Source organism: Xyrauchen texanus, chromosome 35, assembly GCF_025860055.1.
Source record: "Xyrauchen texanus isolate HMW12.3.18 chromosome 35, RBS_HiC_50CHRs, whole genome shotgun sequence".
Classification (NCBI taxonomy): domain Eukaryota; kingdom Metazoa; phylum Chordata; class Actinopteri; order Cypriniformes; family Catostomidae; genus Xyrauchen; species Xyrauchen texanus.
The window spans coordinates 18,295,965-18,319,424 of record NC_068310.1 but is presented as its reverse complement, the minus strand read 5'-3'; the positions used below and the strand labels follow the sequence as shown (position 1 = coordinate 18,319,424).

Sequence of the window (23,460 nt, the reverse complement as noted above, 5' to 3'; positions counted from 1 at the left end):
GGAATTTGCATGCCACTCCCCCAGAGATACAGGTATAAAAGGAGCTGGCTTGCAACCACTCATTCAGGTTTTGTGCTGAGGAGCCGAGACAAGGTACTGGCCATTTCAGTGGATAGTTCAGTGTTGTGGCAGGAGGGACACAATGTCTCATTCCCTCTCTCAGGGAACGGAGGTTACGACAGTAACCGAGACATTCCCCTTCTGTCACTTACTCCACGTTGTGTTGATGTAGTGACACTAGGGGTCCTTATACAAACGCCACGACTAACTGAACTGTGTTACGTGGAATGGCGGTGCGAGACAGGCAGACCTCTGCCTATTTGAGTGGAGATACATCACAAGGACTTACCGAACCTTGTAGGCAGTGTCACATGTGGAGAAGTCCCGTGGTAGGTCCTGTCCTGTGGTAGGTCTACAAACACGGTTACCGGGGACAGAGAAACCTCTGTCCAAGGAAGACGCAGTACACCACCATGGAAACCTTTTTGCAGATGTGGAGCACCTACCTCAGTACAGGGCCTAGTTAGCACATGTACTGGGCCCACAGGGCTAAAGAGAAAGGACATCCAGGGTCCACGACTTCGTGAACACGACTAGGGGTAAAAAACGCACGTCTTCATTTCAGGGGAGGGGAAAGGTGCTATGTGCAAGTGGTACACCCGGACAACTGTCCTAGAACTAACCTGTTCGTACATGACAACACACGGGACGAGACCGGCTCAACCAAGTGATTATAGAATCTTGCAAAGGTTTTGGGTGTTGCCCAGCCTGCTGCTCTGCAGATGTCTGCTAAAGAGGCGCCATTGATCAGAGCCCAGGAGGCCACCACACTCCTAGTAGAGTGGGCTCTTTGCCCCAATGTGGGTGGCACATCCTGAGCGTGATATGTCAAAGTGATGGCGTCAATGACCCAGTGGGCGATCCTCTGTTTGGAAACAGCACTCCCTGGAGGCCACCACACTCCTAGTAGAGTGGGCTCTTTGCCCCAATGTGGGTGGCACATCCTGAGCGTGATATGTCAAAGTGATGGCGTCAATGACCCAGTGGGCGATCCTCTGTTTGGAAACAGCACTCCCTTTTCCGCTGTCCATCAAAGCAGACAAAGAGCTGTTCAGAGTGTCTAAAGCTCTGCATGCAATCCAAATAGGTGCTCAAATCATGAGTCATCATCAATGAGTGGTTGCAAGCCAGCTCCTTTTATACCCGGTGGCATGCAAATTCCACTAGCCAATTCCCATTGGCCTTTTCTCAAAGATCAGAGGTGTTTGGGGCTCCCAAGGGCGACCCCTAGTGTCACTACATTGACACAACGTCGAGTGAGTGACAGAAGGGGAACTGTGAATCACATCTGCTAGCTCATTTTTGATAAACAAGTCCTATCTGTTTCACAGAGAGTACAGACAGTCCAGTCATGGCTAGCAGAAGGCAACATTTCTGTAGTGGATGCTAAGCTTCCAGATCATGTTCAGACTTGGGCACAGACCACTCTTGGGAACGCTGTACAGAAAAACTTGGATGGGCCCGCCAAACACTTCCAGTGCTATGGTGATTATCTCAGCTTTCTGAATATTGAGAATAAACTTAGAGCAAGCATCACTTACTTTTGCTCATAAGAACAAAATGATACCTACACTCCTGCAGCTTGTTGAGGTGTGTTAATACTTATGTTTCTTAGTGACCTGGAAGATGATAAAACTGCTGAAAAATTCCCATAGACTTACACTAAAGAAGAGCCCTGAGACATATTTAGGAATCAAAATATAAAACAAAAAAAAAAAACCTTGGAGGTCTTATTTTTTACTTGGGCCAGTAAGAAACCACATAGTAACCACTCAAAACACCCTAGCAATTGCATAGCAACACACACAAAAAAAAAACACTCAAAAGTCAGTGTTAGCAATTTGTTTTGTGGCATTCTCTATTTTTCTGCTCATTTTGATGTTTTCCCATGGATATTCTTTAGTAAACAGCTATGACTGGTTAGTCAACGGGACGGCGCAGGCTCAAGTGGAAAAATTAATGGAAGAAGAGCATTCTTTTGAAGAATACACTGAGGTCAGCCTGCTCATATTTAAAGGACTAGTTCTCCCAAACATGAAAATTCTGCCATCATTTACTTATCCTCATGCATTTCACACTTGTATGGTTTTTAATATTCTGTGGAATGCAAAAGAAGATATTAGGCTGAATGTTGGGGAATGACTCCTTCCTCAGTCACCATTCACTTTTACTGAATGAACAAAAGATGCAATGAAAGTGAATGGTGACTGAGGCTGTCAGTCCCTAACTTATTGCCTAATGTCTCTTTTTGTGTTCCACTGAATAAATAAAGTAATATGGTGTTGGAACAACATGACAGAACTATTATTTTTTGGATGAACTATCCCATTAATTGAATTTTGTATATATTTATTAAATATATACTAATGTGTCTATATATTATGTAAGGTTTAATCTGTTTTACACCACATGTTTGTGTTTTCATATCCAATTGCAACATATCAGCAAGTTGAACGTTTTCGGGCATTGTCACAAGAGATATCTGATCTTCCCTCTTTGAAACATTTTGACATGGTACGACTGGACTGTGAGGAGCTCAAGCAAGGTCTTGCAAAGAAATCAAATGCCTTTTCCCAAATCCTTGTGGGGAAGCTTGTCAGCTCGCACCGTCAATGCAGTCTTCAGTAAGATGTGCCAATATGTTAACTTCTTTGTGTTTAGATCTGTGGTGTATCTATTTGATATTTAATGAAGCAGAAGCACGATTCTGTATTTTTCAGGATCTGTCAAGAGTTTGAGACCATTCGAGACAGGGCTTTGAAAGTCCCTGTGACAACAGAGGACATGATGGAAATGACAGCATACATTGAACATGTGAAAACCAAGGGAACAGAGGAGCTTGACCACAAGATAATGGCAAGAACCACAGGATCACACATTCATGGACATATTATATTATTTTTATATTTCTATTTATTTCTTCTTGCATATGAATTAATGAATCAATTGTGAGATACAACTTTCAAATATTTTTTTTAACTGTTTCTAGGAAACACAACACAGGCTGAATTATTTGTTGGATGTGCATATTTTTGATGCAGAGCACCTTGAATTGAATGCCACGGTGCTGCTCTGGCCACAAAACATTTACCCGATCTTTGATCAAAATGATGAGGTGATATTTTTTATATATAAAGATATCCAGATATTTTACAAATATACAAGCTTTGCCCTATTAGAAGCACTTTACGCACACATTGTTGCAGGTGATGGAGGAAGCCAAGATGAAGGGACAACAGGAACTTATGAGTCGGAGAGAGAAGCTGTTGTTAGAATTGGAGAAAGTAGGCCGCAGAACAGAGGAATTTGCAGAGTGCTCTGAACTCGATATGATGCAGCAGGTATATTACAAACTGAAATATATGCATTATTTATCTGTCCAGTCGAGCTGAAACAATGGTTATTACATTTTATAAAGGCCCTGATGACTTTTATAGCTTTTTTGTGTTACTTTTCTTTCCAGTATGCTTCTGATGTAAGAACTGTGCAGAAAAGGATTCAGGACATTGAGGAAACAATTGTCTTTATCAACAATGAGGAAGAACTTTACAAATGGGACCAAACATTTTACGCTGAGGTGGAGGTGATGAAGGAAACTATAGAGCCCTATCAGAAGCTATTCAACTTGATTTTGAAATGGCAGCGCACAAAGAAAAGGTTTTGTGGAATAATTTATTCTAAAATATGCTCCAGTTTTTGCTTATTAAAGAAATGGTTCAGCCTAAAAATGTATACTTATCCTCATGTTTAAAACCTATATGGCTTTCTTTCTTCAGTGGTGCACATAAGGAGAATTTGTATGTACTTTTTTACATTTTCTTATGTGATTACATTGAATGGGGTGCAGAGCTTTCAAGCTTAAATAGGAGAAAACAGTGAGCAGAAACTTTTTCCAAAATGTCTCCACAGAAGAAAGAATGTCACAAAGGTTTCGAAAGACATGAAGGTGAGTTAAAGGAATGTTCTGGGTTCAATACAAGTTAAGCTCAATCGACAGCATTTGTGGCATAATGTTGATTACTACAAAAATTCATTTCGACTCATCCCTCCTTTTCTTTATCTTTTTTCTTAAAAAAAAATAAAAATCTTGGTTCCAGTGAGGCACTTACAATGGAAGTCAATGGAGCCAATTTTTATTATTTTAAAATACTCACAAGATCTCCACAAGATGTAAATAATATGCATGTAAACATGATTTTAAAATGACAAAATCACTCACTAACCTTTTCTGTGTAAAGTTATATACAATTTTTCAACTTTGTTGCCATGACGATGTGATGTCAACAAAACCTAAAATCCTGAAATGACTGTAAAAATTATGATTTAAACAACTTTACAGCTAAAATGATACAAGAGTTTTAACATAATAATTAATGTAAGTGCTTTTATAAAATTATAAGCTTCACATTTCTGCCTTTAAAACCTCAAAAAATTGGACCCATTCACTTCCATTGTAAGTGCCTCACTTTAGCTTTTTTTTAATAAAAGCAGGAAAGACTTTAAATAATTTTTGGTAATCAGTATTTTGCCACAAATGCTGTCGATTGAGCTTAACTTGTATTGAACCCAGAATATTCCTTTTATGATGACATGAAAATGATGAATGTTCTTTTCCTTAAGATTTATTTATAATGCTTCATCATGCTTTCACTATTATCAGACAGAGGGGTAAATCAGAGTGTAAGACAATAGCTTTTTTTCTCACAGAGCATTTGTTTTTGTCTCATAGACACTGCATGTCTTATCATACCATATCTTATCCTGTTATTTCTACTGAGTTTAGATGGATGGATGGGTCTTTCTTGGATTTGAATGGTGAGAGTATCGAGTTGGAGGTTGAGGAGTACCTCAGAGAAATATACAAGATGCTGAAGTACTTCCAGCAGAAACAAAAGAAAGCTGAGCAAGAACGAGAGAAAATAGCAGGAATAAAAAAGAAGCCGAAAGAGGAAGAGGAGGGCAAACAGGAGAATGCCTCTATTCTTATCTGCTCCAGTGTTTTTGAGCAAGTCAAAGAGTTCAAGGTAGGGTTTCCACCTCATGCTGTACATCATGATTATGGCTTTTATTCTGGATTCTAAACAAGAGAAAATTGGACCTGCCCTTTGATATTCTCCTTTATCCTCAAACACTGTTTTAAACAGGAGTACATTCCAATGGTGTCCACCCTGTGTAACCCTGGCATCAGATCTCGACACTGGGCACAAATGTCAGAAATTGTGGGCTATGACTTAACACCTGACTCTGGTAGCACTCTGCGCAAAGTCCTCAAACAGAACCTCACCCCATTCTTGGAGCTGTTTGAGAGCATCAGTGCAGGAGCCAGCAAAGTTAAAACCAAAATATCTCACATCTTAATTATGAAACCTGAATGTTTCTGAACTGAAGTGGGTTTTCTGACAGCTTTATTCTGTACACATTCAGGAATTCACTCTGGAGAGGGCCATGCAGAATATGGTGGAGGTTTGGGATAATGTGTCATTCCATTATCACCCATACAGAGACACCGGGGTGTCCATCCTCTCCTCTGTTGATGAGATTCAAACCATGCTGGATGACCAGATTGTAAAAACCCAAACCATGAGAGGCTCTCCTTTCATTAAGCCTTTTGAGACAGAAATCAAGGTTAGCCCATCTGTTGTTGCATATTATAACAAGAGAACACATTTAAAAACCAGGCTTGTGCATAAGGGGTTTAAATCAGGTATAGAACATATCCGCTCTGTTCCAAAACCTAGTGACCTGTTTTTGTAGTCAGCATTCTATATAGAGAGTAGGCAGCAAGGCCGCTCATTAGGACTTGGAATAGAGCCATCATTATCCCTTTTCTGCTCATAATATAACTGTACTTATTCTTTATCTTGGGCAAGATTGGATAATTTTGAAAGTGTAACTATGCTGATTCACATCAGGTTTGGGAGGAGCGATTGATCCGTATCCAAGACACTATAGACGAGTGGCTGAAGGTGCAGCATCAGTGGTTATACCTGGAACCCATCTTCAGCTCAGAAGATATTATGAAGCAGATGCCAGAGGAGGGTCGTCTCTTTCAGATTGTAAACAAGCACTGGAAGGATGTCATGGGACACTGTGTGAAAGACCCAAAGGTGCTGACTCACTACAAATCCCACATACAAGCAAATCAAGGATCAAGGATTTAGGAATAAACTTTTGTTTTGCTCACATGTGGCATAAATCTCTAATAGCATAATTTCAGCTTGAAATAACTAATGTCAATACAAATAAACCTCTCATTTTGTACAGATTTTACCTGCAACTTCTCTACCTGGCTTGTTTGAAAAACTGCAAGAGTCCTACCTTCTCCTTGAAACCATTATGAAAGGCCTGAATGCATACCTTGAGAAGAAAAGATTGTTTTTTCCACGGTAATATACAGTATATATGATCCAAACTATGCATATTTAAAGGTGATGTGTATAATTAATTAAATGTTACAAAACTCTATTATACCCACTTTAATATGCAGAGACAACTATAAGTTAACCATTCGTAGGTTGATTTGCCCTTTGTTTGAGCATCTTACCCAGCCTGACATAGCAACAACATTGGCTTAACCAATGAAGTGAGTTTGGGGCGCCATTGGACTCTCTGTTTGTCCAACCAAAACACATGGGAGTATTTTTTTTTATATTTTGCAATTCTGTTTGGTTACCCTAGTGATGCAAAAATGATACACTTCACCATTAAGTTACTGAGTCACATCATACTTGCAAACTGCCATGGAAATAATCCTCCTAACAATGTTTTTTTTTTAATTTATTTGATAATTTCTACACTCTGTAGGTTCTTCTTCCTTTCAAATGATGAGATGCTGGAGATCCTCTCAGAAACCAAGGACCCGATGCGAGTGCAGCCCCACCTGAAGAAATGTTTTGAGGGCATTGCTAAACTGGACTTCCTGCCCAACCTGGACATCCAGGCCATGTACAGCAGTGAGGGGGAACGTGTGGAGCTCATCCAGCTCATCTCTACCTCTGAAGCTCGAGGAGCTGTGGAGAAGTGGTTGGTGCAGGTGGAAGACATCATGCTGAGAAGTGTCCTTGATGTGATCAATCGCTCCAGGCTGGTGTGTGCACATGTTTTTGTGATTAATTTAATTTGTTATTATAGTGCTTATAAGGCAGAACTGTATAGATATTCTTCAAATATTCGGGTAAGGGTTGTTTCTAAATCTCTAATCCTAAATCTGAAGAGAAATTCAGTCTGAACCGCTTAACATACAGACTCCATTCAAACTTTATTTTGCAGATAATTTCAGACTAAGGTATAATATGTTTAAAATGATTACACCCGCATGAGATGAAGACTCTGTTATAGTCATATTAGTCTGAATTATTCTACATATGGTTCTCGGCACACATTCATTATCGCTGCCATTTTATGATCACTTGACCAGCGAATATTACTTTCTTTATCTCAATAATACACAACACCAGCATTCTTACCAGCTTATCTAATGTGTGCATGTCTGTTTACGTTTTCTAGTCAAAAGCAGAGAATAAACCGATTATTTCAATTCACTAGTAATGCGATTTTCAGATTCATTGTCAGAATAAGCTGATTTTAGTAGTTATCAACATAATGTTCTGCATGTCAGTGGCGCCTGCATCTGTATTGCCATACGCACTGTGCATACCATAAGCGCTACTACTGACCTGAGAAACATTTTCTCTTAGAATATTTCATCAAAGTTTGTCCCGTATTTCTGTTGGCTGTTTAAAAGAAATAACGATGTCCAATTTGCGAATAAATAATTAATTTGAGTCGTTTCTTTCAGTGAATTCAGTAAAATTATTTTCGGAGCGCTCTCTCACTGAATCATTTGGAGCAGTTTCACACAAAACAGTATCAGGATATATACTAGGATAGAAACAAACAGCTCTGGACAATTTACTTACAATCAGCTGAAACAAAAGTCTGTCTTTTTGAAACATAACTTTGAGAGACTTCAGCTTGTGCTGTGTCATGTGAGCAAGGGGCTGTTCAAACCGAATGTGTTTTTGTGTCCGCTCCAGTGGGGGAGCTAGGGGGTGGCCAGGGGTGGCCGTGGCCACCATGGACCGGAGCCTGGCCACCCCATTGGCCACCCCACTCGCAATTGCAGTTTTAGTAATTTATTTGATAATTTTTTGGCACAATTTAGTTCTTTAGAGGTGAAATCATTATCATAAATATTTGCCAGATGGATGTCTTTTGACTACTGCGTTACATTTCACTGTGATTTTAACATCTCTCATGGGAGCACTGCATTTTTAGACCCTGTGTCAAGTTAAAAAGAACTTCAACTGATAAAAATACGTCTTGAGATGCCTACGTTCTGATTTATTTGTTGTTGTGCATTTTGCTTTTTTAGTGTGAGAATGCATTTGTTCTGAATGGTTACTGGAAGAAATGCTTTAGCCAATAATAACATTCTATATACGCTTCTCATACTATACAAAATACAAATTTTTTTTCTCTCAGAGTCACCAGAATTGAATGCTTTGGTGTTGTTTTTACAAAACAATTCTCCCAGGGGAGCATGCTTCCGGTCCCCCTACATGGTTGTATTAGGCAGATTTTTGTGTGTACCTTCTGATGAAATCCTGCAGCCACCCATGGTGCATGTAAATGTACTCATAGCTTTCAAAATGTAATCAACAACTATGACGTTATTGCAATATTTGCATAACAAATTGCAATTGGTCTTCTTTATTACATCTGTTTGCATACTGAATTGTGATTGGTCTTTTTTTTTGCATTTATTTCCTCATCTATATTGCACATTACTATCCATCTCTCTCTATGTCTCTCTATGTCTCTCCCATTTACCCGCGATCTGTTTTAGGTGTGATAACTTGTTTAACATAAAATTTCAACACTGTTCTTTTGCAAGCACTTGCGCATTGGTGCTGTATTTCCTTCTGGAGATGCACATCTTGAAACATTTTTAGAACTATTTTACCAAGTTTAATGTGTTCAGGCTTATCCAGAGACCAAGAGGAATAATTGGGTACGTGATTGGCCTGGACAGGTTGTCCTCTGTACCTCTCAGATGTTCTGGACACAGGAGGTTCATGAGGCCATCAGGAGTGGAGCTAATGTAAGGAACTGCTCTTTGTATCAGTGGACCATTGGATTCTGTGATTATTGTGATATTTGTGTAAGGTGTTGATCTGATGTGATGTTACAGGGTCTGAAGAACTATTATAAGCAGCTGCAGAATCAGCTCAATGATATTGTAGAGCTGGTGAGAGGGAAGCAGCCCAAGCAGACACGCATCACTCTAGGGGCCCTAGTGACCATAGATGTGCATGCCAGGGATGTTATCATGGAGATGATTGAGAAAGGTTCTCTTGCTCAGCTTAATTTTTGTGATACAGTAGTTGTGGCATTTTACATTTTGTAAAATATTTTCTGTTTAACATACAACATCAAAAACATTATTGAATTGTGTGGTTACTGTTTACTGTCTTTATTGTGATACATTGTTTTTCTTAAACACCTTGTAATTCCATATCAGGAGTTTCTAGTGAGACAGATTTCCAGTGGCTTGCCCAGCTACGTTACTATTGGGCCAACGACAATGTTCGTGTTCGCATTATAAACTGTGATGTAAAGTATGCATATGAATACCTTGGGAACTCTCCTCGTCTGGTCATCACACCATTAACAGACAGATGCTACAGAACTTTGGTATGTTTAATAGCTATTTTTTTTGTGCAATTTGTAATGCTAGGATAATACAGAATATACTGTGCTGCAACAATTCATTAATTTAATCATTATCAATCAGATTTAATAATCATGTCAGCTAACTATCCATTTTATCATAAAAAAATATTCTATTTTGGAATGATATTTTTGGAATTATAGTTGCTTTCATTTACAGATTGGAGCATTTTACTTGAATCTGGGTGGAGCTCCTGAGGGCCCTGCAGGCACAGGCAAAACTGAGACTACCAAAGATCTGGCCAAAGCCCTCGCTGTGCAGTGTGTGGTTTTCAACTGCTCCGATGGGCTAGACTACCTTGCCATGGGGAAGGTGAAAGGGCTTGTGTCAATTATAAAGCTGAACTAATTCCAATCTTACTCAAGGGCTGCATCCAAAAGCTCAGTTAGCTGCATTGCTGCCTAATTAGTTAATGGTTTAACTGACAGTGTTTGAATGAATAAAACTCTTAAGGAAACTGGTCTTGAACCAGTTCAAAAGAACCAGCCGCTACCTCTATACAGTCTTCAAAGGCAGCATTTTTCAGCTTTCGGACACAACCAAGGACTGTTCAATTGTATCTTCAGGTACATTACATATATACAAGAATTCTTACAACATCGTTTACCTCAATGGTCTTTTTCAGTTCTTCAAGGGACTGGCATCTTCTGGTGCCTGGGCATGCTTTGACGAATTTAACCGGATTGAGTTAGAAGTGCTGTCAGTGGTGGCTCAGCAGATCCTGTGTATCCAAAGAGCCATCGAAATGAATCTTGAGTATTTTGACTTTGAGGGCACTGAGTTACGCCTCAACCCCAATTGCTTTGTAGCCATCACTATGAACCCTGGATACGCTGGCCGATCTGAACTTCCAGACAACCTCAAGGTGTTGACTATTCTTCCTTTGTTTTATGTATTAATGGTAACTTATTTCATCAACATCAGACTGTCTAACATGACTAACTATACTGTTCTGCTTTCATGTTCTTCAGGTCTTGTTTAGAACAGTGGCAATGATGGTGCCCAACTATGCTTTGATAGCTGAGATCTCCTTGTATTCTTATGGTTTCCTCAATGCTAAGCCTCTCTCAGTGAAGATTGTGATGACCTACAGGTTGTGTTCTGAGCAGCTATCTTCTCAGTTCCATTATGATTATGGCATGAGAGCTGTTAAAGCAGTGCTAGTGGCTGCCGGGAACCTCAAACTCAAATTTCCAGATGAAAATGAAGATATACTTGTAAGTAATTGGAATAGCAAACCAAGCAAAGTAGCTTATACCACAAGTTGATTGAAATCTGACACATTATCCTCATCCTGTTGTTAGCTTCTCCGGTCCATCAAGGATGTTAATGAGCCCAAGTTTCTCTCCCATGATATCCCTCTATTCAATGGAATAACAAGTGACTTATTCCCAGGAATTTCTCTTCCTGTGGCTGATTATAAGGTACCCATAACTTAATGGTGTTTGTTTAGTTTTTCATTTAGATTTCTTGAGATAAGTAAGAAATTTGAAAATATATTTTTTCATATGCACTAGTTGTTCCTGGAATGTGCTCAAGAGTGCTGCAAACAACACAACGTGCAACCTGTCAAAGTTTTCCTGGGCAAAATTATTCAAACTTATGAGATGATGATTGTTCGTCACGGGTAAGCTATTATTATACTTTATCAATAGTAAATCTTGCTCTGCTCTAGGGTAAAAAGAAAAGAAAAAAGAAACGAGCAGACAATCATTTCAGAGTGGGAAATGTAGAAGCCAGAAAAATCACATAAAACACATGAAACAATGTACATTTTGTATTCCATAGGTTTATGCTTGTTGGAGAACCATTTGCCGGAAAAACCAAAGTACTTCATGTTCTTGCTGACACTTTGACACTGATGAATGAGAGAGGCTATAATGAAGAAGAAAAAGTTGTGTATCAAACTGTCAACCCTAAATCAATTACAATGGGCCAACTGTTTGGTCAGTTTGATCCTGTGTCCCATGAAGTAAGATTTTGACAGACCATTGAAAAGCAATAGCAGTTTGATTATTTTAACAGTTTTATGTACTTTGAATGTGCATTTTTTTTCACCTTATGCATTTTTGGTTCAGTGGGCCGATGGCATTGTGGCAAACACCTTTCGAGAATTTGCCTCAAGTGAGAGCCCAGATAGGAAGTGGGTGGTGTTTGATGGCCCCATAGACACTCTGTGGATTGAGAGCATGAACACTGTGCTGGATGACAACAAAAAAGCAAGTCTCTAGTCTGTATTTACAATGAATGTAATGTTGTTTGTCAGTGCAATCTGTTGTTCGCTAGCTAAGGGGAACTTAACTGGTGAGAACTTCGCAAATAGCTTAGAAACATCAAAGTAATTTTAAGTTATGTTTAAACAATGTTGCACTAACAATTTCTATACATTGTGAGAACTTTTATCAAACACTAATAACACTAATAATAACATTGCATTTGCAACCTTTATAGAATGTTAGTCATTGGAACATTAAACGTTGTTGGAATGGTCTCTTTTAGGTAAAAGTATGTTGTCAGTGATTTTTCTTTTTTTTTATAGCTGTGCCTAATGAGTGGGGAGATTATCCAAATGTCTAATCAGATGAGTCTGATTTTTGAGGCCATGGATCTGTCGCAAGCTTCTGTAAGTCAGTTGGTCACAATATTTAAACTTGAATCTCCACATATGCAGTTTATTCAAAACCACCTCAGCATTCATTATACAAAACTATAGCATACTTACAATGTCTGAATTTCCTATGTAGCCAGCCACAGTGAGTCGCTGTGGAATGATCTATATGGAGCCCTCTCAGTTAGGATGGACACCTCTGGTGGTCTCATGGATGAAAACACTTCCTGACCCACTTCAGTCACAGGACAGTTCCACACTTCTGCAACAGCTCTTTGAGTGGCTACTTCCTCCAGCACACAATTTTTTACGAAAACACTGTCGGGTAAATACTTTACATTCCATTTACCAATGATTTGCTATTGTACCTACATGAGTAGTTCTTAACTAGTTTTGGTTCAGGACCCAGATTTTACATTGGATATCAAGTGGTGACCCAAAATTGTTTATTGTAAAAACGTAACAGGAATGTCCCTAAAGATTTTATATATTTATATTATCATGAACTTCACAGGTCCATTACTATGCAAAATATTTGGAAATTGGCAACTTTATAAATGCTTAAAAAAAAAAACAGAAACATAATTTACCAGCCAAACGTATGGAACAAATAATGGGCAAAATACTGTATAAAATGAGCTAAAATACCAAGTGACAGTATGCACAAAAGTACGGTTAGTTACATTTTATAACTTGCAGTTATGCATTTATCATTGTTTTTCCCCCACTGCTGTCCACAACAGAACTGACCAGCAAACCCATTTTTAGGTCACCCACATTTCGAGAACCTCTTATACTGTATATCCATGTTTCTGTAGTTAATTTTTGATCTTGCCAGGATGATTTTATTGTGAGATGCCTATTATCACACAGTCTCCAAAAATAAATAAATCTTGACTCATTGTCAACTGTCTCATATCCAGGAGGTTATTCCAACCAGCAACAGTAATACAGTTGTTTCTCTGACACGACTCTTTGAGATGTTACTGGCTGAGCCTCTACAAGAAGATCCTGGGAACAAAAACATACGCACATGGATAATGGTAATTATTCATTTAAATGTTACAGTGTATAAAAACTCAGCTTAATTGGAAACCTAACTTATTTTTCTCTACACAGGCAGCTTTTTCCTTTGCCATGGTGTGGTCTGTTGGTGGTTGCTGTGATACAGACAGCTGTATTAAATTTGATCAGTTTCTGAGGGAAATTATCTCAGGAAGGGCAGAAAAGCACCCCATACCTGATGCTGTGTTGAGATGGGAATGTCCCTTTGATGAGAAAGGTCTTGTCTATGACTACAGTTATGAGGTTGGTATTTATGAGGTTAGTATTATGATAATTTGTTGAGAATTGAGAGCTTCTGAAAATGACACTTTTCCCTTTCAAATTAAGTTCAAAGGAAAAGGACGTTGGGTTCACTGGAATGAGTTGATAAGAAATGTACCATTAGGGGACAAGAATACCAAAGTACAGGATATCATTGTACCCACAATTGACACAGTGCGTTACACTTACCTTATGGATCTCTGCATTCAATATGGGATGTAAGTACACTTTTTTAGTCTTGATGGACATTAGAACATTTCACCATAAATGCTTTTAACCAGGATCGTTTAAGTTACTGATTTCCCTGGTGGAAAAAATGTATTTGACTGAGCAGGTTTACTGGTCTTATCTGGTCTCCAGGCCTTGTCAGGCTGGTCTGTTTATTGATTTTAGAGAGGTTTTGTGCACTTTTCACCTGGTCAGGCCAGGAGGCTAGCTGGTCAACCAGCATAACCAGCTTGGCCAGGCTCAGAGACCAGATTGAACCAGGTAAGACCAGCAAACCAGCTAGTCAAACCAATGTTCTTATTCTTCGATTGGACTTAGGCCTCTTTTACTCGTTGGCCCAACTGGCACTGGCAAGTCTGTTTATGTGAAAGAAAAATTAATGAACAATCTGGACAAAGACCTATACCTCCCCTTCTTCATCAACTTCTCAGCTCGCACCAGTGCCAATCAGTCCCAGGTACCCACCAGGTCACTTCCCAATATGTCACTGAAAGGGATACCATAGAACCAATTGTCAGTATTTCTCTAATGCAAGCTTTTTTTCTGTACTGTAGAACATTATCATGTCCAGACTAGATAAGAGACGAAAGGGGGTATATGGACCTCCTATGGGAAAGAAATGCATAATTTTTGTGGATGACATGAATATGCCAGCAAAGGAGGTGTTTGGTGCACAACCTCCAATTGAGCTGCTTCGTCAGTATTTTGATCATGGAAACTGGTAAACTAAATTTATTCCCAACAAAACAGTATTATCTATCCCAGTTTTTTTTTTTTTTTTTTTGCACGTCTATGTTTGCTACTCTCCTATGCTGTTTACCAGTTTTTATGTTTTTATGTTCTAGGTATGACGTCAAAGACACCACAAAAATCACTCTGATGGACATACAGCTGATCTCTGCAATGGGTCCCCCTGGTGGTGGAAGGAATGCAGTGACTCCCCGTTTCCTTCGCCATTTCAACATATGCAGCTTAAATTCTTTCAGTGATGAAACCATGGTACGCATTTTCTCTAATGTTGTGACCTTTTACCTCCGGACAAATGATTTCCCACCTGATTGCTTCACACTTGGGAATCAAATAGTCACTGCAACACTTGAGGTGAGTCTTGTATATGTACTTTTTTATTTGTTTGCTTGTTTCTCTAATCATATTTCTTTAATAATGTGTTCTGTGTTTGTTTTTAATGTTATATAGGTTTATAAAAAGGCAATAGAGAGTCTCCTTCCTACCCCAGCTAAATCTCATTATACTTTTAACCTGAGAGATTTCTCACGAGTGGTGCAGGGTTGCCTTTTACTGAGGAAGGAATCACTGGCAAACAAGAGAACAATGATTCGACTTTTTGTACATGAACTGTACCGTGTCTTCTACGATCGCCTTGTGGATGACAAGGACCGCGCCTGGCTTTTCACACTCATAAGCAATATTGTGAAGGAGCAGTTCAAGGAGAATTTTGACATAGTCTTTGAACATCTTCAGAATGGGAACAAGCCTGTACGTATAAAAAAATCTACGTTTTTTTCAGAACTTTTTATTCTGTAAATTATGCACTTGAAAATGATTGCACACTATATTTGTGTGTAATACACCATGAATATAAAGCACTTGTTAAATCGGTCAAATAGATGATGTTCAGCTTTATGTACTATTTCTTTTTAGGTTTGTGAGGAGGACATGCGGAACCTGTTATTTGGCGATTATATGACTCCTGATGTGGACGAAAGTGAGCGGCTCTATGCTGAGGTTCCCTCCATGGAACGCTTTGGGGAGGTTGTGGAAGCCTGCTTGGAGGAATACAACCAAACCCACAAGAACCGCATGAATCTGGTCATATTCCGGTAACTTTTCAAATGTTGTTCACACTTTAGTGTATGAAATTACACACTGAATTTCTCTAAACAAGAACAGTCCACAGGTACCCTCTAATGGAGGATTCTTTTAAGGAGCATTCCAGGTTCAATACAAGTTAAGCTCAATCAACAGCTTTTGTGGCAGAATATTGATTACCACAAAAAATTATTTTGACTTGGCTCTCCTTTTATTTTAAAAAAGCAAAATCGAGGTTACTTACAGTGTTTGTGAATTGTTTTGAAACTTTTTTTGCCATGATGATGTAATGTCAACAAACCCTAAAATAATTAAAAATGACTGTTTAAACAACTTAACAGCTCAAATAATACAAGAGTTTTAACAGAGGATTAATGTACTGCTGTAACAGAAGTTTTAACAGAAGATTAATGTACTGTAAGTGTTTTTATAAAATTATAAGCTTCAAATTTTAGCCGTTAAACAAAAATGTGAAAAATCGTCCCCATTTGCTTCCAAGAAAAAGAGGGATGAGTCAAATACATTTTTGTGGTAATCAACAGTATGCCACAAATATTTGTATTTACTTATTTTTATTTTCTCACAATTTCAAATGCCCAATTCCCAATGTGCTCTAAATCCTCGTGGTGGGGTTGTGACTTGCCTCAATCCGGGTGGCAGAGGACGATTCTCAGCTTCCTCCACGTCTGAGACATCTTATCACGTGGCTTGTTGAGTACATTACCACGGAGATATAGCATGTGTGGAGGCTTCACGCCATCCACCGCTGCATCCATTCACAACTCGCCATGCACCCCACTGAGAGCGAACCACATTATAGTGATCACGAGGAGGTTACCCCATATGACTATACCCTCCCTATCAACCTGGCCAATTTGGTTGCTTAGGAGACCTGGCTGGAGTCACTCAGCACACACTGGGATTCGACCTAGTGAAATCCAGGGGTGGTAGACATCATTTTTACCACTGAGCTACCCAGGCCCCCTTGCCACTGATTTGTTGATTTAGCTTAACTTGTATTGATCCCAGAATATTCCTTTAAATAAATGACTTTCTTTCTTCCATGGAACACAAAAGGAGACATTTTGGAGAAAGTTGACACTGCTCTCAGTGAAAGTGAACTGAGGCTAGCATTCTCATGATTCACATCTCCTGTTTTGCTTAATGAAAAAAGTAAAGTCATTCAGGTTTGGAATATGCCTTTAAGCAAAAGTCCCTTATTGCCACATTGTCTCTCATGTTCCATGTAGGTATGTACTGGAACACCTGTCTAGGATCAGCCGTGTGTTGAAACAGCCTGGGGGAAATGCTCTGTTGGTTGGGGTTGGAGGCAGTGGCCGTCAATCCATCACCAGGCTTGCTACTTTTATGGCTAATATGACACTGTTCCAACCTGAGATCTCTAAAAGCTATGGCATGAATGAATGGAGAGATGATCTGAAGGTATTGTACGGAGTCATTCTCTCTTATTATACCATATGTATGGTGCTAAGAGCACTCTATAAAATGTGGCCACTAATGGATTTCATATTGTTCAGCGCCTGATGAAGAATGCTGGAGTTAAGGGCCAGAAAATGGTGTTCCTTCTCACTGATGCTCAAATAAAGGATGAGGCCTTTTTAGAGGACGTGGACAGCATTTTAAACACAGGAGAAGTGCCGAACATCTTTGCTCTGGATGAGAAGCAAGAAATAATGGAGGTAAGATACTGAAAAAATAAATAGCAAGAACTGTGTTGAGGGTTGCATTATAAGAATATTGTATTGTAATTGAACTTTCCCTTCACTGTCTCTCTGTGTCCGCTTTAGGCTGTACGGACCCATTGCTCAGGCTGGGAATAAAAATTTTGACTTCAGCCCTCTGGCTCTGTTTGCTTATTTTGTGAACCGCTGCAGAGAGAACCTACATATTGTGGTGGCCTTCAGTCCAATAGGAGATGCCTTCCGCAACCGCCTCAGACAGTTCCCTTCTCTCATTAACTGCTGCACTATAGACTGGTTTCAGGTGAGGCTTGCAAGGCCAGTGGTTAAGAACTTAAAGGTGCAATATGTAACAATTTTCATGATGTGTGAAAAGATTGTAATGCAACTTAAAAAACAAGCCCTTCCCAGACTTCCTAGGTTGCCTATTAAAGCCTGTTGACAGATTTTCATGCAAAGGGAGCTGGTCATTTTGCCGGGAAAATCCAAAGGACGTGACGTTTATGCATGCTACCGAGAGCCTTGCCTCAGACAGTAATAGCTTCTCTTCAGCTTTTCAACAGCGACAACAAACTGCAACACTATGTAACGTTATCATAGAGATGGAATCCAGCAAACGGCCAGCTCCTAGCACAACACAGACTCCTACACAAACTCCAGAGTAAGCCAAAAAAAAAAAAAATCTCAATCCCATCGGGCTACTTGGGAACGTGATCGTGGTTGAGTTAAAACTAGAGTGAACATCGCCAGGGTATTTGATTACTGAAGGGACATTCGTTCGGTTTTGGGGATCAAAAGCGACCCGGAATTGTCGTTCTTCTTATTGGACAGGTACTGTAAGCTTACATAACTGCAAAGCATGTGAAATATAGTGCCATAAGGATTGATCTGTGTAATTTTAGCTAAACTACTATAACACATTAAACGAATGCTAGACAATTTTCAAGATAATGCAAAAAGACCCATCCATTAGTGTAATGTAACTTGGTTATACAGAAAATATTTACATTCTATTATTATAAAACAATAGCACATCGATATATCAATGACAGTTGTGATGGAATCACATCAATATTGAATTGTGTCAACATATTTACTGTCTATTTTATAAACAGCTACTGTCATCATCCACCAAATTTAGCTAACAGCTATTGATAAAGCTGGCTAGCTAGCTAACACCGACATAGGCTATCAAATAAATGCAGTTAATGTATCATGCAAAGAAAAGTGATACTTCAAACTACAATCTTGCATATTCAGTCCACACTTTGTTTTAGCCCTGTCCCAGCACTGGAGAGTCAAATATAATATACAGTCTCAAAGTTTGAAGTAAAACAATCATAATGCTGTAATTTTAATTATGCTGACTCCTCTGTCAGCATGATGCCAGTGCATCATGTTGTCTCTTTGTACGTTACGTCATTGTTTTGGATGTTCACTCAATCACGTCCTTATGGAATGTGTGCGTGAGCATGAGCAACATGTAGCTGGCTGCTGTTCACTTAACGGCCACAGGTGTCATTATTAACAAGGGTTTCTGAATCTTACATACTGCACCTTTAAGCAATTATGGTTTAAGAACACACTCATTCAGAATGGAATAACTTTTCGAATATTAATTAAATGAATCCTATGTATTTGAATATGAATGAATTAAAAAATGTACGTTTCTGATATCCTCAGCCATGGCCTGAGGAGGCTTTGGAGCGGGTGGCTAACAAGTTCTTAGAGACTCTAGAGCTGAGTAATCTTGAGCGACAGGAAGTTGTGCCAATCTGCAAGACCTTCCACACTTCAGCTATTGAACTGTCTCATAAGTATGCTGTTTAAATTGATTTTAACACAAGTGGAACAGTAAATTTATCATAATTTGACACTCAAATGAGTAATATTATGTAATATTTTCAGGTTTTTGTCAGAGTTGGGTCGCCATAACTATGTGACTCCTACCTCATACTTGGAGCTCATAGCTGCCTTCAGACTTCTTCTCACTCAAAAACGAGACACTGTCATGAATGCTAAAAACAGATATACAAATGGACTGGACAAACTGGCCTTTGCAGAGTCTCAGGTAATGTAATCTGAGCAATCTATATAAGAATAAAGTAGCAGATAAACAATAATTAGATTCTTAATTCATAAAACAGTAATTAATTGAATCTTTAAATAACCTTGTAGCCTTTCAGGTGAAATCATGTTCAATGAGGCATAAAGATGATTTTAAAGTTTACCAAAAAAAACTAATAATAATTCATATAGTATGTCATTATTTACTCAACCTAATGTTGTTCAAAACCTGTATGACTTTCTTTTTGGGGCACAAAACGAGATGCAGAGTGACAGCCTCAGTCACCATTTACATGCAATGAAAGTGAATGGTGACTGAGACTATCATAATGCCTAACATTTAATTTTGTGTTCCACAAAGGAAAGAAAGTAATATAGGTTTGGAACAACACAGGGGTGAGAAAATTATTACATCATTTTCAGTTTTGTGGGAAGTGTCTCTTTAATGCATTTGTGCTGGCTTAGGTGGGTGAAATGAAAAAAGAGCTGGTGGACCTGCAGCCTAAACTAGAGCAAGCCAAGATTGACAACACCAAAATAATGAAAGTAAGAAACACTAACAGCCTTCTCGTAACAACTTTATTAAAAGCAGATGATTATTTGTTCATTTAGTACTTTAATGTGTCTCATTTGGTTCCATTGTAATCTTGCAAGTGCTTTAGGTTAATTTGAACAAAAGGCTGCCTGTATATATTTGCTATATTTATTTCTTCTGTAGGTGATAGAAGTTGAGTCAGTGGAGGTTGAGGCCAAGAGCAAACTTGTGCGTGTGGATGAGGAAACTGCTACTCTGAAAGCGAATGAAGCCCAGGCTTTGAAGAATGAATGTGAAAGTGACTTGGCTGAAGCAATCCCTGCACTGGAAGCTGCACTCAATGCCCTGGACACACTCAAGGTCAGCTAGCTTCCTAAATGAGAAATTAAAGATTAAAGTTTATCTATAACGTCTATAAAATTTGAAAAAAAAAAAAATTATAATACATGTGTGATTTCAGCCGGCTGATGTGACGATTGTGAAGTCCATGAAGAATCCTCCATCAGGAGTGAAGCTGGTGATGTCAGCTGTATGTGTAATGAAAGACATTAAACCAGAGAAGATCAATGATCCTGCTGGAACGGGACAGAAGGTTAAAATCAAGTCTAGACCTTTCATATGACAAGAGTTTTCTCAGTCTTATAATGTTTTCTGAGAGAGCATGTTGTCTGTTCTTGTAGATTCTTGATTACTGGGGTCCAAGCAAGAAGTTGCTAGGCGACATGAATTTCCTTAAAGACCTAAAGGAATATGACAAAGACAACATCCCTGTAAGTCTGTTTCATAGAAGAGAATGTTGAGGATTGTCACAGTGACTGTAGCTGTCATTTAAAGGGATAGTTCACCCAAAAATTAGAAATCTCTCATCATTTACTCACCCTCAGGCAATCCCAGATGTCTATGACTTTCTTTCTTCAGTTGAACACAAACAAAGATTTTTAGAAGAATATCTCAGCTCTGTAGGTCCATACAATGCAAGGGAATTGTTTCAAAAAATTTTAATCTCCAAAAGTACATAAAGGCAGCATAAGAAGCAATCTGTAAAACTCCAGTGGTTAAAGGTGGTTTAAGTGATTTTAGTAGTTTTAGAATTTCCTCAAACTGAGCTGTTGGATTAGCCAGGCCACCTCTTTCCAAAACACCACACTTCAAAGATACCAAATGACATGTAATGAATGGAGACTGACACCGAGCAGAAGCGGTTGTCAAAAACAACAGCAGCAGAATAGCGCCCTCAACTGACAACTTTTATGAGCAACCTGGCATAAAAACGGCATTACATTTACATTGCATTGCATTTATGCATTTGGGAGAGGCTTTTATCCAAAGTGACTTACAGAGCCCTTCTTGCAGGGACAATCCCCCTGGAGCAACCTGGAGTTAAGTGCCTTGCTCAAGGACACAATGGTGGTGGCTGTGGGGATCAAACCAGCGTCCTTCTGATTACCAGTTTACCAGTTATGTGGTTTAGACCACTACACCACCACCACTCCATACCACGCATTAAGCCTCCGCAATAATTCACTGCAACTACAAGACTATGAGAATGCGCAAAATGATTGGCTGGCAGAAACCGTCAGAGACAGCAGCCTACAGACACATTTTTGCTTGCTATTTACAGAGTCTAGTGTTGACACAGAGACGGGATATATCTCACAATATTTATTTAATTAATATCTTTTAGGGAGTATGACATTTTTTGCATACCTTTCCATGAAAATGTAGCTTACAGCACCTTTAAAATCCATGTCTTCAGAAGCGATATGATAGGTGTGGGTAAAAAACAGGTCAATATTTAAGTCCTTTTTTACTATCAGTCTCCACTTTCACGTTCTTCATTTGTTTTTGCCAATTCACATTCTTTGTGCCGTCTACTGGGCAGGAAGGAGAATTTATAGTAGACTTGTTAAGTAAAGTTGTACACATCTTTTCCTTATGGTGTTATTTTGTGATAGGCTCAAGTGATGCATAAAATCCGTAGTGAGTACATGACCAACCCTGACTTTGACCCCACCAAAGTGGCCAAGGCCTCATCTGCAGCTGAGGGGCTTTGCAGATGGATCACTGCTATGGAGGTTTATGACAGAATTGCAAAGGTTTGCAAACTCAAATCAGCATCTCATACCAAGACTCTTTTAATAAAAATTATTGACAGTAGTTAGCAACATTACATATTTTCTAAAATAAATTCTGAAATCAGTCATCATGTCTTCGATGACCCTTTTATTTGTTTATATTTATATCTTCACTCTTAGTTTACTTAGATTTTAAGATAGATACTGTTTCATATCACTTGTTGACATCATAATTCTTTTCTTTATCAGGTGGTAGCCCCTAAGAAGGCAAACCTTATTGTGGCTCAGCAATCCCTGGCCACCACTATGGCCCTGCTGAACCAGAAGAGGGCAGAGCTAAAAGAGGTTGAAGATCGCCTGGCTTCCCTGCAGAAGACTTTTGAGGAGAAGACTGAAGAGAAAGCTCAGCTGGAGTACCAGGTGGACCTCTGTGCTCGTAAGCTGGAGAGAGCCGAGAAGCTTATTGGAGGTTTAGGAGGAGAAAAGACAAGGTTTTGATCAATGACTATGACCAATTCTTAAGAGTGCTGTGGTTGTTACCCTACTTCAAAGTCCAGCATGCAATTCCCTTGCTGGTTTAGGCTGGTCTAGCTGGTGGACCAGCATAGCCATGCTTTTCACCAGCAAAACCTAGCTTGTGAAGCTGGTTGCTCAATGTGGTCTCCCTTATGAAACTGGAGAAGCTAGTTTAAAAGCCTGATTTGGCCACCAGCATTACTTTCTTTGGCCTTATTAGAGATAAAACATTTATGTAAACTGATTTAGATGTTCCTCTATTCCTACACAGGTGGTCGAAAGCAGCCGATGAACTTCAGTGTACATATGATAACTTAACAGGTGATGTACTAATATCTGCTGGAGTTATCGCTTATCTGGGAGCTTTTACTGCCAGCTTCCGCCATGACTGCAACAAAGTGTGGGCCAAACTCTGCAAGGTACTGCTCCTCTATGTGAAGTCAGTTCTTGTTTGCAAATGAATATCTAATGTTATTTATTAAACGTTCTTATTCTGCACAGTCCAAGAAGATCCCATCCTCTGATGACTTCTCTCTGAGTAAAACCCTTGGAGATCCAATAAAGATCAGAGCATGGAATATCGCTGGCCTGCCCACCGACAGCTTCTCCATTGACAATGGTGTTATAGTGAGCAACTCCAGAAGATGGTATGACTCAACCAACTTATTTAAGCCAAATCCTTAAAAATCTTGTGTTTACAAACAATGTCCTATCTGTTTTACATCTTATCTTTTCATGTGATATTAGTGCTAAAATAAAATGCTTTGAAACCTCTGTCTGTC

General features: G+C 39.1%; 1 protein-coding gene across 1 annotated transcript in view; it reads left to right on the top strand.

Moving 5' to 3' along the window:
• dnah12 (dynein, axonemal, heavy chain 12) overlaps positions 1–23,460 on the top strand; it is a 43,774-nt gene that overhangs the window by 4,753 nt on the left and 15,561 nt on the right. Inside the window, exons 9-54 of the mRNA XM_052105340.1 lie at positions 1,392–1,545; positions 1,964–2,055; positions 2,506–2,684; positions 2,781–2,916; positions 3,050–3,175; positions 3,267–3,401; positions 3,524–3,717; positions 4,844–5,084; positions 5,205–5,390; positions 5,485–5,685; positions 5,973–6,167; positions 6,325–6,446; positions 6,865–7,147; positions 9,044–9,163; positions 9,254–9,410; positions 9,584–9,756; positions 9,953–10,105; positions 10,419–10,658; positions 10,765–11,010; positions 11,098–11,217; positions 11,311–11,420; positions 11,582–11,765; positions 11,872–12,012; positions 12,333–12,416; positions 12,538–12,726; positions 13,325–13,444; positions 13,521–13,709; positions 13,794–13,945; positions 14,274–14,412; positions 14,510–14,676; positions 14,801–15,056; positions 15,153–15,452; positions 15,618–15,796; positions 17,036–17,228; positions 17,324–17,486; positions 17,581–17,789; positions 19,169–19,302; positions 19,394–19,556; positions 20,018–20,098; positions 20,271–20,447; positions 20,548–20,679; positions 20,768–20,857; positions 22,043–22,183; positions 22,412–22,653; positions 22,950–23,097; positions 23,180–23,325. Coding sequence (XP_051961300.1) covers positions 1,392–1,545; positions 1,964–2,055; positions 2,506–2,684; positions 2,781–2,916; positions 3,050–3,175; positions 3,267–3,401; positions 3,524–3,717; positions 4,844–5,084; positions 5,205–5,390; positions 5,485–5,685; positions 5,973–6,167; positions 6,325–6,446; positions 6,865–7,147; positions 9,044–9,163; positions 9,254–9,410; positions 9,584–9,756; positions 9,953–10,105; positions 10,419–10,658; positions 10,765–11,010; positions 11,098–11,217; positions 11,311–11,420; positions 11,582–11,765; positions 11,872–12,012; positions 12,333–12,416; positions 12,538–12,726; positions 13,325–13,444; positions 13,521–13,709; positions 13,794–13,945; positions 14,274–14,412; positions 14,510–14,676; positions 14,801–15,056; positions 15,153–15,452; positions 15,618–15,796; positions 17,036–17,228; positions 17,324–17,486; positions 17,581–17,789; positions 19,169–19,302; positions 19,394–19,556; positions 20,018–20,098; positions 20,271–20,447; positions 20,548–20,679; positions 20,768–20,857; positions 22,043–22,183; positions 22,412–22,653; positions 22,950–23,097; positions 23,180–23,325 — 7,682 coding nt within the window. The remainder of the gene's footprint in view (positions 1–1,391; positions 1,546–1,963; positions 2,056–2,505; positions 2,685–2,780; positions 2,917–3,049; positions 3,176–3,266; positions 3,402–3,523; positions 3,718–4,843; positions 5,085–5,204; positions 5,391–5,484; positions 5,686–5,972; positions 6,168–6,324; positions 6,447–6,864; positions 7,148–9,043; positions 9,164–9,253; positions 9,411–9,583; positions 9,757–9,952; positions 10,106–10,418; positions 10,659–10,764; positions 11,011–11,097; positions 11,218–11,310; positions 11,421–11,581; positions 11,766–11,871; positions 12,013–12,332; positions 12,417–12,537; positions 12,727–13,324; positions 13,445–13,520; positions 13,710–13,793; positions 13,946–14,273; positions 14,413–14,509; positions 14,677–14,800; positions 15,057–15,152; positions 15,453–15,617; positions 15,797–17,035; positions 17,229–17,323; positions 17,487–17,580; positions 17,790–19,168; positions 19,303–19,393; positions 19,557–20,017; positions 20,099–20,270; positions 20,448–20,547; positions 20,680–20,767; positions 20,858–22,042; positions 22,184–22,411; positions 22,654–22,949; positions 23,098–23,179; positions 23,326–23,460) is intronic.